This window comes from Trypanosoma equiperdum, assembly GCF_001457755.1.
Source record: "Trypanosoma equiperdum strain OVI genome assembly, contig: ctg_1775, whole genome shotgun sequence".
Taxonomy (NCBI): domain Eukaryota; phylum Euglenozoa; class Kinetoplastea; order Trypanosomatida; family Trypanosomatidae; genus Trypanosoma; species Trypanosoma equiperdum.
In genome coordinates this window covers 53,688-66,939 of record NW_027123810.1, presented here as the reverse complement: position 1 = coordinate 66,939, position 13,252 = coordinate 53,688, and the positions used below count along the sequence as shown (strand labels likewise).

Genomic DNA, 13,252 nt, shown 5'->3' with positions numbered 1-13,252 from the left:
CTCCTGACTGATTCTGTTGTGGCTCACGCTTTTTTTTTTTGGCCCCTCTTCTTTTTCCCAACACACTTTTTGATATACACTTTCACTATTATTATTATTATTACTTTTTCTTGCGGCGCCGTTCCCCCCTTGTCAGTCCCGCGCAGAGCCGGTGGAGGATGAGGGAGAGGTGACCGCAACTTAATAGAAGTGTGGAAAAGAGGAGGAAACAAGTGCATTCGAAATATTTGTCCATTTTTTTTGTTCGTTTCACTCGCAGCAGAAGCAAAGAAAGAAATTTGAAAAAATATTTTTACTGACAGAAAGTTAAGTGTGTAAACACGTGGAGAATTGAGGTTGTATGCAGGCAACGGCACGAGCAGCAGTTAGAATAGATCAAAACTGCAATGGGAAAAAAAGAAAAGAAGAACGCCGCGGGCTGATGGAAAAAGAAAACAGGAGGAAGGACGAGAAGCCAGTCATTTTGTGTGCGGTGCCGTCCGCTCCCAGTTGTCGGCCTTGCCCCCACACTCATGTGAATGGCACTACCCTCTATATAAAAATGAAAACTAAATGAGCGTAAAATCAAAGGGGGGGGAAGAAAAAACGCACTTCAGGCACGTAAACCACACACGAAAAAAATTGGAGCCATCCCTTCACTTTCCTCTTCCCGCACAACTACTAACTTTCCACTTTTTTGGGTTTAAGAACCCCATCCTCCACCATCGCCGGTACCTCAATGGATAACCACGGACCCAATCCTAATGCGAGTGCATGACTGATGCCAAAATAAGGGACATTCCGAGCCCATAGTGGGAAAAAGTGCGTCGTCATGCAAATTTTACCACCACGGTACATTTTCACTGTTTTACCCTCCAGTTCTGGTAAAGCAATCTCTGGTGGTGCTTGAGGGTATGTTACAGCGAGGTCAAAGTTCATATTAAACTCATATCTTTCATTCTTATAGTACGTCCAGCATGTCCCGTACCACCGGGTTCCTGCCTCATTGCTCTCGAGCTTAAACCAATGGTTATCACTCGCTTTATTGTTCTCCACGAACTGAATAAGAGAAGTATACTCTTCCTTTAGTCGTTGCGTCCATTGTTCCCCATCACGAGGACCAGCTTTAGTTTTGAGCAGTGGAATACGCGAAACGCTTTCCCTAACCGCCGGATCCATTCGTCTGTCCCCTCTCAACCTTCAAGGCAGCGACTGTATTATTCTGCCTCCTGGCAGTTGCGATGTAAAAAGAAAAAAATTATAGGACACAAGGATGAGAAGAAGAGTTGACAAACACGGCTGCATCAAAAACAAAGAAACGAAAATGTTGAAAACGGCGATGGTACAAATCATATGCAACAATAACAACAGGGTGAGAAACAACACTCCATTCACAGAAAGTGATGGTAAATAAAACAACAACGACGACAGCTTCGGGCTTGCGGAGTAGTTTCAGTTAGTGGCTTTTGCTGATACCTACTGCGACCGGCCCCAGTAAGCACTGACTCAGTGTATAACCCACATAACCACGATACTACACAAACACACACACACACACAATCACTCGACGCCTACACACCTTTAGAGAGTGATTGAGTAACCGCAGCCTTTTCCAGTGCCTCATCCAACACGCCTACTTTGGTACTGTACAAGTCATCCATATTGGGTGACATTGGTCGGTAAAAGTACTTTATTGGCTCGGGTAATATATCCCTTCCCTGTTTCATGATTTTATCAACGTTGAGTTTGACCCGCTCGTAACCATGGTCACGCCACACCGGCTCCACTCGCACCATATATTCACACAGGCGTGCCGCTATTATCTCCACCACAAGATACTTGAGGCAAATCTCACCCAAGAGCATCAGGTGTTGGGGGAATTTACAACCTGCCGGATGCTCTTCACATGGAAGTGTCAACCATCGCAGTTGACCTAACAACTGCCTAACAAAAACAGCCTTACGTGAAAAAGCCTCTTCATCCATGTCCGCAGCACTACGAGACCCCGTTGAAGCGGTTGAACTCGCTCGCCTCGACTGCTGCTGGGACTCTGCCGCGTTCTGAACAAATCCATGCGAAGGGGAGGAGTGTACGGCGATTCCTCCTAACCCCAAAGCTGCCGGTGAGCTCGGTTTATAGTCGGCCTTTAATGCTACTTTATCAAGTGTGTAGAAACCACACAAATCGTAAACAGTTTCCATATTGTACGCGCAGGTTACAAAGTCCACGAGGTTTGAGAAGTCCTGTATGTGAGCATTGGGGTATAGCCGCATGAAGGGGCCTAGGATGTAGCGGTGCAGCACAAGTGCACCCTGATGGTCCATACCACGCAAACCACCTTGCATTCGGTGAAGGTAAGTGTTTCGCGGCTCCCCAAAGTAAAGCATTTTGGCCTCCTCCAACTCCACAAGCATGGAGTAAAGCTCATTCCTATGGGCACGTTCGTAACATGTATAGCTACGCTGATACGTTTCTACGGGGAGTTGTAGTTCGTCAAAAAATGCCACGAGAACTTCCTCGGGGTTCCACCGCCTCGGATATTCCATCATTTGTGTATAGTGCATGTCCATTAAGGCGTGGTCCTTACGACCGTGATGGTTCACCCACAATGCCACAGGTTCTTTGCAAAGGTCACACCACTCAGGGTTACGGAACACCCAATTACGTTTCTGCACGAAGCCGTTTACGATGGACCAAATGGGGACGTGCCCACCTTCCGTTGCGTAGGGTGAAGGAATATTGGCGGAACCAACTGGTGGATTCTGTGATGCCTGTTGCTGCAGTCGACGAAGTGCTTTTTGAAACATGGAGTCGTTTAATTACGCTGCACTTCGTGCTTGTGCAGGAGTACCGCCGTCGCTGTATGGAATTTTGCGCCACGTGGTTTGAGAGACGGGAGCAAACTTTGAATTTAGGTGAAGCGCCGCCCTCAACCCCTAATCCCTCCTACGGTGACCTTGTTTGCACTGCGCCAGCAGATGTACAATGGTCTTTCCTACGCAGAAGTATTGTGAAATTGAAAGTTAAGTAAATAAGGGCAGTCAACCCATGACAGTATTACAACAAACTGCAGATACACATGTGAAAGGGGGGAAAGTGACAGCTCCACAATACTCTGAGGATTGCACACATACACAAAACAACATCGAGATAGCGTAAATGTAACTGAACTGCACGAGCAAATCATAGAAGTATCGGTAATGACACTGAGATAATAGTTTACATGACTAAATACAAAACAACATTGTTCCGAACTCAACCAAAAACATACGCATCTAAATCGCGCAATTTGCTCCTTGTATTTTGTCGCTGGACCTCTTACGCAAGAGTGTCATGAGGCGCCACCAGCGCTGTATTGCAACGGCGCAAACTGTAACATACTGATCCGCAACAGATAGAAGGCTTGCCTTCTGCCGCAAGCACGTCTGCATCATTATAACCAACCTCAATCGGGCTGTACGCCCCTCATCTGTAATTGGGATCATCAATGTGTTGCGGCGATTAATGGACTGCTGTATAAAATTGTCCACTTTTGGTGGAATGGGATGCTCCTCCTCACATGCAAACTCCAGAGACTCTCCTTCCAAGGGGACAGTCCTTCCCCTTTCAGCACGACCACGGAAACCGGCGGTTCTATTCCGAGAAACGTTGATGAGTCGCGCTGGGCGATTCGAGAAAAGTTTACCCTTTTTAAGTTCTTTCCAACGGAACGCAATACGCCGCCTTGCGAGGTAGCCCCGCAAGCACGGTTGTAGCACTTGCAATGATTGCTCTAGCTCCTCGCGCTTCACCTGCTCTTCCTCAGCTTCTATGAGAGCCTCCAGCTCCCTCAGCCGTCGCAATGCCTCAACCTCCAGACGCTGCTCATAGATGGAATAAAGTTGGGACAGTTTCACACTGTTGAGAGGTGTGAGGAAGTTGCCCTCCTCCCTCGCTTTTCGGACACGTGCCTCCCAAGCTGCGTATGTGTCACCCAACAAGCGGTCAGGCGAAACTGGAAAGAGAGTGGCGTCTTCCGCCCGACCACCTCTCCGCGGCGAGCATTTAACATCCCCAGTATACTTCTGTGTCTGGCGCTGCGACTTGCAGCGGGAATCTTTGAAGGTTTCACCTGCGCTCGCTTTCCGAGTGACGAAACGCAAAAAATTGTCCATTTCCCGCTCCCAGACACGCAGCTTACTTTGTTTACACTTGCGGAACGCCTTCACAATTACACGAGAGGCATCAATCTCCCGCTGTCTCCTCACCGGTGAGGATTCTCGTGACAAAGATACGCTCGCCTGACACATAGTTGTGCACGAAGAGGATGGAAGGCCAAAAGGGGCTTGCCCCACTGTGGAGCGCGGGAAATAAGGGAGACAGCCAACCGTTACACGGCGATTGCCCGTTCTAGAGAGATTACCACTCCGGATTCTCGGTTCAGGGGTTGGTGTGAAGAACGCCGTTGTCAGATTTCCTGTAACGGAGAACCGCCTTATGAGTTCGTACGACACATCGGTAAAACTCGGCGCCTCGCAGTTTAAGGATCGCTCCGATAGCTTCTCATAGGTTTTGCTTCGATACAGCAGTACCGCAACAAACTGTAGTGATATCAACCAGCGTCCCCATCGCTGTATGGCGATGGCGCATTCATCACGTACAACCAAGCGCGCAAGGTGGTGTTCTACCGCACGCTTGCGGTCGTTCAGTTCGCGCTTGGCAATGAACTGACGCAATACTAATTGAATCCGCACTACTGCTAGGTGGAGCGGGGCAAACATACTTAAGGTGGCAGTGTTTAGAACGGTCCAGTTAGGGCGCCGGTGAAGATCGTCAATGGATGACAGAATGGTGGGTTGAAGGTCCTCAGCTGTGACCTTGGCGTCGGTGCTGCGGACGACGGTCACCAAATTTGCGCCGCTTGAGGGCCTAATGCCCAAGACATCTTTCCTCACTGCTGCGCTAAGAGAGCCGCAATTTTGTTTCATCCACGAGAGCAAAGGAAGATGCTCACTACTCCCTGTTCCAGGGTGCATATTACCCGATGGTAAAGAAGATAACACGTGCCCATACCTTGTTAGAGAGTTTGTCTGAACCGATGATAAAGAGAGGCCGGGAAAATTCTCAGTATTGGATGGCAGCCCCTCTCTGTGTGAACTACGTGGATGTGAGCGCAGCCGTCCAATGCTGAGACCACCTTGTTCCAAATCCACGATCTTCTCCGCACGCTCAATTACCATGCGGTGAACCTCGGGAAAGGGTTCGTCACTCAACAAGCGCAGCCGCTTAAGTTGATGCTGTGCGTCGGTAAGCCTCACCCCTGCAATCTTCCGTCGCGGAGTTGGCGATGACCTGGCCTTCGCTCCATCTGTTTGGCTGACGTTTTCGCGGGTCTCATCAGTGGCCGCTTTACCCGCGGAACCCCGTATACCATTCAACGGACCAACCCCGGTATGAGATGCGCTTGAAGTGGTGGGGTATTCAAAAGTGTTTGTTTGCGAGAAAAAACTTTCATCAGTTGCGAAGCTTTCGACAGTTCTGCAGCTTGGCATCCTGCTGCTCCTCCTTCTCCATGTATGAGAGGTCTGGAGTCTTTGACCAACGGACAAACAAGCTTGCTTATACGCAACTTCGGCGGGCCCCTTTGAGGGTGTGGGCAAGTCCGACTGCCCTGCGACCGAGGGTTCGACAGCGGCCCCTGGCGACGTAGTCGGTGTTTTTTGCATTCTCATCCACTCGTTTGTTGCCTTGAGAACAAACTTATCCTTTGGATTTAAGAGCTGTTTCTGTTCCTCCGTTTTACGGCGCATGGCCTCCATGGACAAATTAACATCCATCATTTTTTCCTTGTATTCCTTACACACCTTGGCCACATGTGCTTTCGCTTCAGAGGACAGTTTCGGGCATAGTGTCAGCATGGGAAGAAAACCACTCGTGCTCTGAGTATCATTCCGCTGCCCGCTGCATAGTTCCACGGATCCCTGCGATGACCCAGGAGAGACATCATTTTGCATCGGTGGGAGACACGGCACAGTTTCAACATGCTGATCCGCTGTTTCCATAGTTTCTCGCAGAGGATCGGCGGGCGCATCCCCACTCACAGACTCATCAAAAGCCACTAGCCCATCATCCGTCGCTGCATCACTTTTCCGTTTTGTGTGATCCTGTTGTCCCACCAAGGCACCGCAAGTCAAAGTATGCGACAAGCGCGGTGGGATCTCTGGTGGCCCCTTCACAGAATCCTGTTTTACCTCAGAAAGTATTGCATTGTCTAAACCTTCAACCACCCCAGCAGGAAAGTACTGCTCTTCTACTGCCACTCTCATTGCCGTTGCCGTCCGAGCGATACGCTTTCCCGTGTCCGCGGCCCAGACGTCCGACAGGGCAGAGGTATACGAACTAAAGCTGGAGGACTTTTCTGAAGGTGACCGAGATGGGCCCGCTGATGCCTCGGCCAATCCGCTACAAATTCCCCGCTGATCTCTGCCGAGGGTCGACGCATTGGGTCCAAACAGCTCAGAGGAGTCCACAGGTGGTACAAAGTTCTCACTCGGGACACATACTGCTGCACCGGGCCGCACATCGGCGCCACCACTCACCGAAGATGAATAGCTTCCGTTGCCGACTCTGTGAATCGCGGTCGCCGAGACGTCTCTCAAAGTATAGTGAGAGAAGGAAGAACTACCTTCGGGTTGCGCTCCTTCATCGCTCTCCGTCAGAGATGAAACGGTTTCATAAGGCAGCCCAGAAGAAGCGTTGGAAAAGCGAGTGTACGTCACAAGCGGAGGTGTAGCCCTCTCTCCTCCCCAGCGCCTCATCAATTTGCTTCTTCCAAAGGCAGAACCTCTTTTAGGTGGGGTTACGGGAGGTTTTGATTCACCCTGTCCTCTCTCCTTGTTATCACCGTTAGCAGTGCCAATTCCACTCTTCAGCCCGCTTTCTTTTGTCAATGTGGCAAGCTGGCTGCGGATTACCTCTGCCGTATAGCTCATAATGTTCTGTGCCTTATTCTTCTGGATAACTTCCTCAGTCTGTTGTTCCAGAAGCAGAGTACGCTGCAGGAGTAAGTCGATCATTCTGCGGTCCTCGCCAGTGAGATTACCCAACACAATACGACCATCTTCCTTCACATGCTCTTCCCCAAGGGCAACCCAACACACACTGAGACAGCGTCGGAGTTCTTCGAAACGCGACTCTAACAATAACATTTTTGACACGGTGTGCGCATCGTTCACTAAACTGTAAACAGCGTAAACGATGTCGTCATCGCTTTTCGTATCAGATTCATAATAACTGCGAACCTCATCCAGCTTAGTAGTAAAGTAAATCGCCTCCATTCCCTATAGATACAGGTGCAGCCGATGCGCACACAAGGCTGAGAGGATACGCTACTTTAATCGCCTCCCAACTTAGTTTTCCGAGCCTCCCACCCGCACAAACACGCAGGAAGCAACACCACCGACTCAGACCAAGTCGCGTGACAAGCAAGGCAAAGAGGGGGAAGTGGAAAGGAACGTTCTTTGGCAAAAGCTCTCCAACAAAGAGCAGAGGATGAACAGAAAAACAACTTCAGACGATGGTGACGACGAGCAGAGAATCGTCGAAGACATTACGCATCTGAAAGAATAGCACATCGCATGCACGTAGAACATATCAAGGAGAAAAAAGGAAGGTGCCGCGTGAAGGCATACGACGCCTAGCGACCTTTCCGCATGCGTATTGCATTGCTTCAACGGCCACAAAATTACCCACACACATAAATACAAAACAAACAAACGCCCGTAGATATGCCTTCTCCGTGCTTCCCGCAACGTAGAGCACGAAAGGGGAGGGGCGTACAAGTGTGTGTTCGCGTGCCGACTAGGAACACAAAAACAAAAACAAATGCCAATAGTAAGACGAGTAAAAAGGAAAAAAAAAAAGGACGTCTATAGTTTCCCCCTTCGTCATGTTTCTCTCCCTCACTACCTGTTGTCCAGGAGTGCGGATACGCTCGTGTAATTATCGAGAGAGAGAGTATGTGGAATTTAATACGGGAGGGAAACGATCGGTACAACGCTCACCAATAATCTGAGAGGATGGGTTATGAAAATTATTAGCATCACTGCCACTAACCGCCTTTTTTCTTTCTATGTATTAATTCTCACGATTTATTTCATCCCACCCACTCGCCCATCCGTTCAGTTTCTTCATCATTCTGCCACCACCACAACTATCACTGCCCTTTTTTTTTTTGCACCAAAATGTTTTTTTTTTCATTTTTTTCTTTATTGCATGTTTCTATGATTTATAGCGAGAAACTCTCTATGGTTAAATCTTACCATTGATTTTTTTTCTTTAATGCTGAGCCAGAAGAATATACTTTCGAAACGACTAGAACAGCAGACGCGGCAGCAAACGTGTCACACGCTTCGCAAGGGCGTCGAGTACCATACGTCGAACCCCACCGGCTCGTCCCGGGCCCTTCTTTTCACCTCTTCCCCCCACGGCTGCAGCAGCACCGGCCGCAGTTGCGCCTCCGTCACCATCACTACGGCCCCCCGCTCCCCGCTTGGTTGGTGGAGGGACGTACTTTCGCACCTGAACCCGCATCTCAAATTTTTTACCACCCTTTGCCTCCTCCACCTCCAGACGCGGCTGTTGAAGACCAGGGAGAAGGTCACTCGGGGGTGATCGCTGCCTTCTTTCCTTCAAAATAGCCTCCACCATCTTTTTCTCATGGTCCTGAAAGAAGCGATCAAATTGGTCAAGTTCGCCCAACCACAACTGCACAGGGGTTGTCTTCTTGAGAGCTTCAATGCGCCGCTCCGTCTCCGCGATCTTCTTGAGAAGATTTTCAAAACTTGTTTTGGTATAGAACGTGATGGGTTTACGCAAAATGTAGTCGAACGAGTCATCTACACGTACTAACCCTAACTTTGAACACACCTTTTCAAGTGTTGCCTCCGTAGCATTCGCAAAGTCAATGTGGCCGGCACGGAAGTGTTGCACAAATTTGAGTGTCGACTTCTCTCTGGCCAATTCCTGCTCCAACAGCATCAAATTACGTTGTCGCCTCTTTTTATATAAATCAAGTCTGCGGTCGTAGTGCCACTGGAGGACGGGTGTGAGGTCACTTTCCAGAGGTGAAAGAGTTCCATTCGGTGAAAAGACTGTACCGTTGATGTGAATACGTTGCGTGAGGCCAAGTTCCGACTCGCACTCAGCATATGTGTTCACCGCACCCTGAGCAACTTCCACATCAATGTCAACGTGATTGGCGCCGGAATAGTCGGCAATGCGGTTAACAATATCCTTTGTGGCGAGGTAAGAAATGTGCTCACGGAATGCTTCAACGCTACACGTCCAAGGAAGCTCCGTAACATGCACACGACCACCCTTACAGTAAGTATACGTTCCCACAGCAATAAACTCTCCTTCGGGGCCACGACGTATCTCACCCTGAAAGCCTACAGCCCACGGCACAAGTCGACGGACAACCGACTTGGCAGCTTCGCCGCTAATCATCGCTCGTACCGCTGCAGATACGTCCAACGGGTGGAATGGTGGAATATTCGACGCAAAACCGAAACCGATGCCCACACTTCCGTTGCAGAGGAGCAGCGGTAGGATTGGAACGTAATGGTTCGGCTCCACCTGCTGACCCTCTTCCACAATGTAGTCTAGCAATGGGTCATCCTCACTAGGGAAAAGCAAGCGGGCTACTTTTGAAAGCTTTGTGAAAATGTAACGGGGTGCCGCATGATCATTACCGAGTTGCTGACGAGAACCGAACTGACCCTCAGGGACGAGAAGGTTGACGTTGTTACCACCAGTGAAGCTCTGCGCCATCTTAATCATCGTCTCCTGCAATGAAGTCTCACCATGATGAAAAGCGGAAGCTTCTGATATGTAACCTGATAGTTGTGCCACCTTCGCCGCCTCATTACCGGACCGCCGCATAAGAGCCCAAATAATCTTTCGCTGAGAAGGCTTAAGCCCGTCTACAGAGTGCGCAAGCGCACGGGCATTACCAACAAGGGCGAAATGAACCATCTCCTTATGCACAAAATCTGTGACCGTTAGCATTTTCTTGCTACGATCAATATCCACCTCGCCGGTAAAAGCATTCGCCTTGGTCATCCAGTCCTTTCGCCATTCTACCTCCTGTGAGTCGAAAACATTGTCAAGAAGCTTATGATCGGAGCGGTCCACGAGTAAGCGCATTGTGTGTTTCTCCATATCCTTGAAGTACTCTTTTCCCTCAGCAGTGGTAGAAGTACCGAGACCCTTATAGTACTTACATGTGTATGGTGTATTTGCATTTGAGCGCTGCCACTTGTGAAACTCCTTCATGCTGAAGAAGGATACCACCGACTTGTCGCGCAGTCGTGCCTTTACGATGGGTGTGGAGAATATAGAGATGAACCCAGGATTTCGTACCAGCAACGAGGGCCACAAAGACTCGAACGCGTTGATAACCAAACCCTTAATGTGTGAGCCATCTGCGTCCTGATCTGTCATGATAAGTATGCGTTGGTATCGTAGTTCATCGGCGTCGGTGTAATCTTTATCTAGCTCAAGTCCCAGGGCACAAAACAGTTCCTGCAACTCCTTGCAGTTCCTCAGTCGCTTAAGATTCTTGTTACGCACGTTTAGCAGCTTACCCCGAAGCGGAAATACGCCTGTATATCGCTTTTGGTCACTCGATAAAGAGTTCTGCGCGAGAGCCTTTGCGGAGTCACCTTCAGTAACAATTAACGTGCGGGTATGTTTTGGGTCACGGCGTGTAGAAGTTGCATCTACCAGTTTCGTTATGGAGGTCAGGAGGGTTTTGCTACTCATACGGCGTCCGGTGCCGATCTCCTTATTTAGTTCCTGCGCTAACTGTCCCGTAATAGTACTCACATGAGCCTCGAGAAAAGGCATGCGCAGAAGATATTTCATCACATCTTGCCGAGGAACACGGGGCATCGTGGGGGTAGAAACAAGTCGAGCTTTGTTCTGAGAATCAAACTTTGGCTGCACCTGCACGAGGAAAACTAGAATAGTGAAGTGACGAAGCACTCGATTAGTGTCCATCACTTTGTTCTCCTTCTTTAATTCCCGTTCCACGCCATCGAGGCAGCCGGTCAATATATCCTGCGCAGCATTGCAATGCGTACCGCCATTATACGTTACCACACCGTTGACCACACCAAACATCCGCCGCACCCCGGGGACTACTGAAGGAATGAAGGCAACGCAACCGCTTTTACTCTCGTATACGTATGGTGGCGGTGGTTTCTCTCCCTTTGGGGTCATGGCACTGTACAGAGTCGCATAGTCCTTAAAGGACTTGAAGCCAAAGGATGAGCCGTTCAGGGTTATTTGAATATTCGGAAACATTGCGGAAAGGTCCATAATGCGCTTGTAGAGCACACGCTTCATGTCGTTTGAAATTTTCTTCTCCTTCATGCCAAATCGCTCGTAGTCGGGGAGAAACTTCACACGCGTGACATTTTTCTCTTTTGTGCCGACGTTTGAAACGCGTGGAGCCGTTGCCTTCCTCATGTGATCCTGCCAACTCATGTGAAACTCCCTCCCATTTGTGCGGCAGCAGACGGAAAAGCTCAGGGAAAGAATGTTGGTTAGCTTTGCACCGTAACCGTGGCGACCAGCAACTGCATTTTGGTTATCGTCATCATAATTAGAGCTGGTAAGTAGGTGACCGAATACCATCTCTGGTATATATAATTTATGCTCTCGACTGCGTACGATGGGGATCCCAGCGCCGTCGTTCTCTATAGTAATCTCACCCGTGTCCGTGATGGTCACGCGGATATACGTCATGCGCGCACTTCTGTTGGAGATGTTATCAGATGCATTTAGCAGAATTTCATCCACGATTTTCAGCAAACCGTGATTCAGTTTCACCGTCTCCCACACCATGTGACCCTTCTGTTCATCGTATATAAACATGGGGGTTGCCGTTGTGTCGAGACTACCAATGTACATCTCTGGTCGTGTGAGTACATGCTCAATAGGTGTGAGCTTCTTATACTTGTGTGCCTCCGCCATTGTGTATAAGGAGTCAAACTAAATAATAATAATAACAACAACGATATGCGCACAAGTCGTCCCCTACAAGCTGCGTAGCGTAAAGAAGAATTGAAGAACTCCCTTCGCGCTTACCACCGTCCTGAATGCAAAGCAGTACGGGTAAAAGCCAAAAAGAAAAAGACAGTGGTTACTTGAGCGTAAAACAGAATTAACGCAACCCGCTTGTGGCACTCAGAGCGGTGGGCTCTCACCTACTGCTGGCAACAGTACCTAACAGGCGCTCGCACAACCAGTTGATCTGAGGACTTTATATCGCTTGTTCCTTTCTCTGTGTTGCCCTCAGCTTCTTTTTGGTAGAGTAAATGTAAAAATAGAAGCATAGAGGGGTCGCAGTGGGCAATAAAAAGCGAAGCATATGAGAGAGAGAATAGAATCAAAAAAAAAAAGAAAGGGAGAAAAGGCACATAGAACGAACGACAAATAAAAACATCAGGTATCAAAGGCCGTGATAGTTGAACCTACGAGCAACCAAGCATTCAGCATGATAAGGAAAACTGTTAAATTGATGAGGGGATTTATCACCGCCCCCCAAAAAAACTCGATAAACAGTCCACATGCTGGACACAATAACAGCAGTAAGCGACGATAACTACCATGCACATAATGATGTCACCGTCGTGTCACGAAACACTCCCACGCACTTTAACTCACTCCAAGGGGGTATAACTCAACTTCTTCTGAAACACGTTATCTCCCTTCTTTGGAACCCTCCAGCCTCGTTCCTTTCTTGTTTTTTTTCCTTCTTTCTTCTCTCCCTTCCTTCTTTTCACTCTTCCCTTTTCTTTTAGTACCTTCCCAGTACCAATTTCTTTCTTTTCCACACCACTTGCCCCGAACTCCTCCTACTCCTTTTCCTTATCTCTCTCCTTTACCTTTCATGGACCGCCGCTCCTTTTTCTTCCCCCCTTTTCTTTCCTTTCCTCCTCCCTCAACCTCTCCTTTTTTTCCCCCCGTATTCTTTCACTCCTCAATGCAACGGAATCCAGCGCCAACTCCTTCGCAAATGGTAGGAGTTGAAACGCAGAAAGAAAATCATTTGTGTGAGGGAGAGGAGAAAAGGAAGTAAAGAAAAAACGAAAAAAAAAGAGCAAAGGAAAAAGTAATGATAATAACGACAACATAATAATAACAATACTGATAAATTTAAGTAAGGATGGAAACGGAAGGGAGCCGAGCTCAATTGCAAACATAAAGATCTACACACCAAATAAAG

At 48.6% G+C, this 13,252-nt stretch overlaps 4 protein-coding genes and 1 pseudogene across 5 annotated transcripts in view; all 5 read right to left on the bottom strand.

Moving 5' to 3' along the window:
- Positions 1-660: 660 nt before the first annotated feature.
- On the bottom strand, positions 661-1,158 carry TEOVI_000601500 (E2-like ubiquitin-conjugation enzyme, putative; the record flags this gene model as incomplete). The annotated part of the gene is made up of 1 exon (XM_067223106.1): positions 661-1,158. One exon carries the CDS (start codon positions 1,156-1,158, stop codon positions 661-663), a length of 498 nt encoding a protein of 165 aa, XP_067079207.1.
- Positions 1,159-1,550: 392 nt separating this feature from the next.
- Positions 1,551-2,786, bottom strand: TEOVI_000601400 (KREPB7; the record flags this gene model as incomplete). The annotated part of the gene is made up of 1 exon (XM_067223105.1): positions 1,551-2,786. The coding sequence occupies one exon, from the start codon at positions 2,784-2,786 to the stop codon at positions 1,551-1,553; it is 1,236 nt and encodes a 411-aa protein (XP_067079206.1).
- Positions 2,787-3,254: 468 nt separating this feature from the next.
- On the bottom strand, positions 3,255-7,295 carry TEOVI_000601300 (uncharacterized protein; the record flags this gene model as incomplete). The annotated part of the gene is made up of 1 exon (XM_067223104.1): positions 3,255-7,295. One exon carries the CDS (start codon positions 7,293-7,295, stop codon positions 3,255-3,257), a length of 4,041 nt encoding a protein of 1,346 aa, XP_067079205.1.
- Positions 7,296-8,331: 1,036 nt separating this feature from the next.
- TEOVI_000601200 (DNA topoisomerase II beta, putative) lies at positions 8,332-11,997 on the bottom strand (the record flags this gene model as incomplete). The annotated part of the gene is made up of 1 exon (XM_067223103.1): positions 8,332-11,997. One exon carries the CDS (start codon positions 11,995-11,997, stop codon positions 8,332-8,334), a length of 3,666 nt encoding a protein of 1,221 aa, XP_067079204.1.
- Positions 11,998-13,006: 1,009 nt separating this feature from the next.
- The window catches only part of TEOVI_000601100:pseudogene, a 370-nt pseudogene continuing 124 nt past the window's right edge, over positions 13,007-13,252 (bottom strand). Inside the window, exon 2 of the mRNA in view lies at positions 13,007-13,252. Within this exon, the coding sequence occupies positions 13,007-13,252 (246 nt within the window).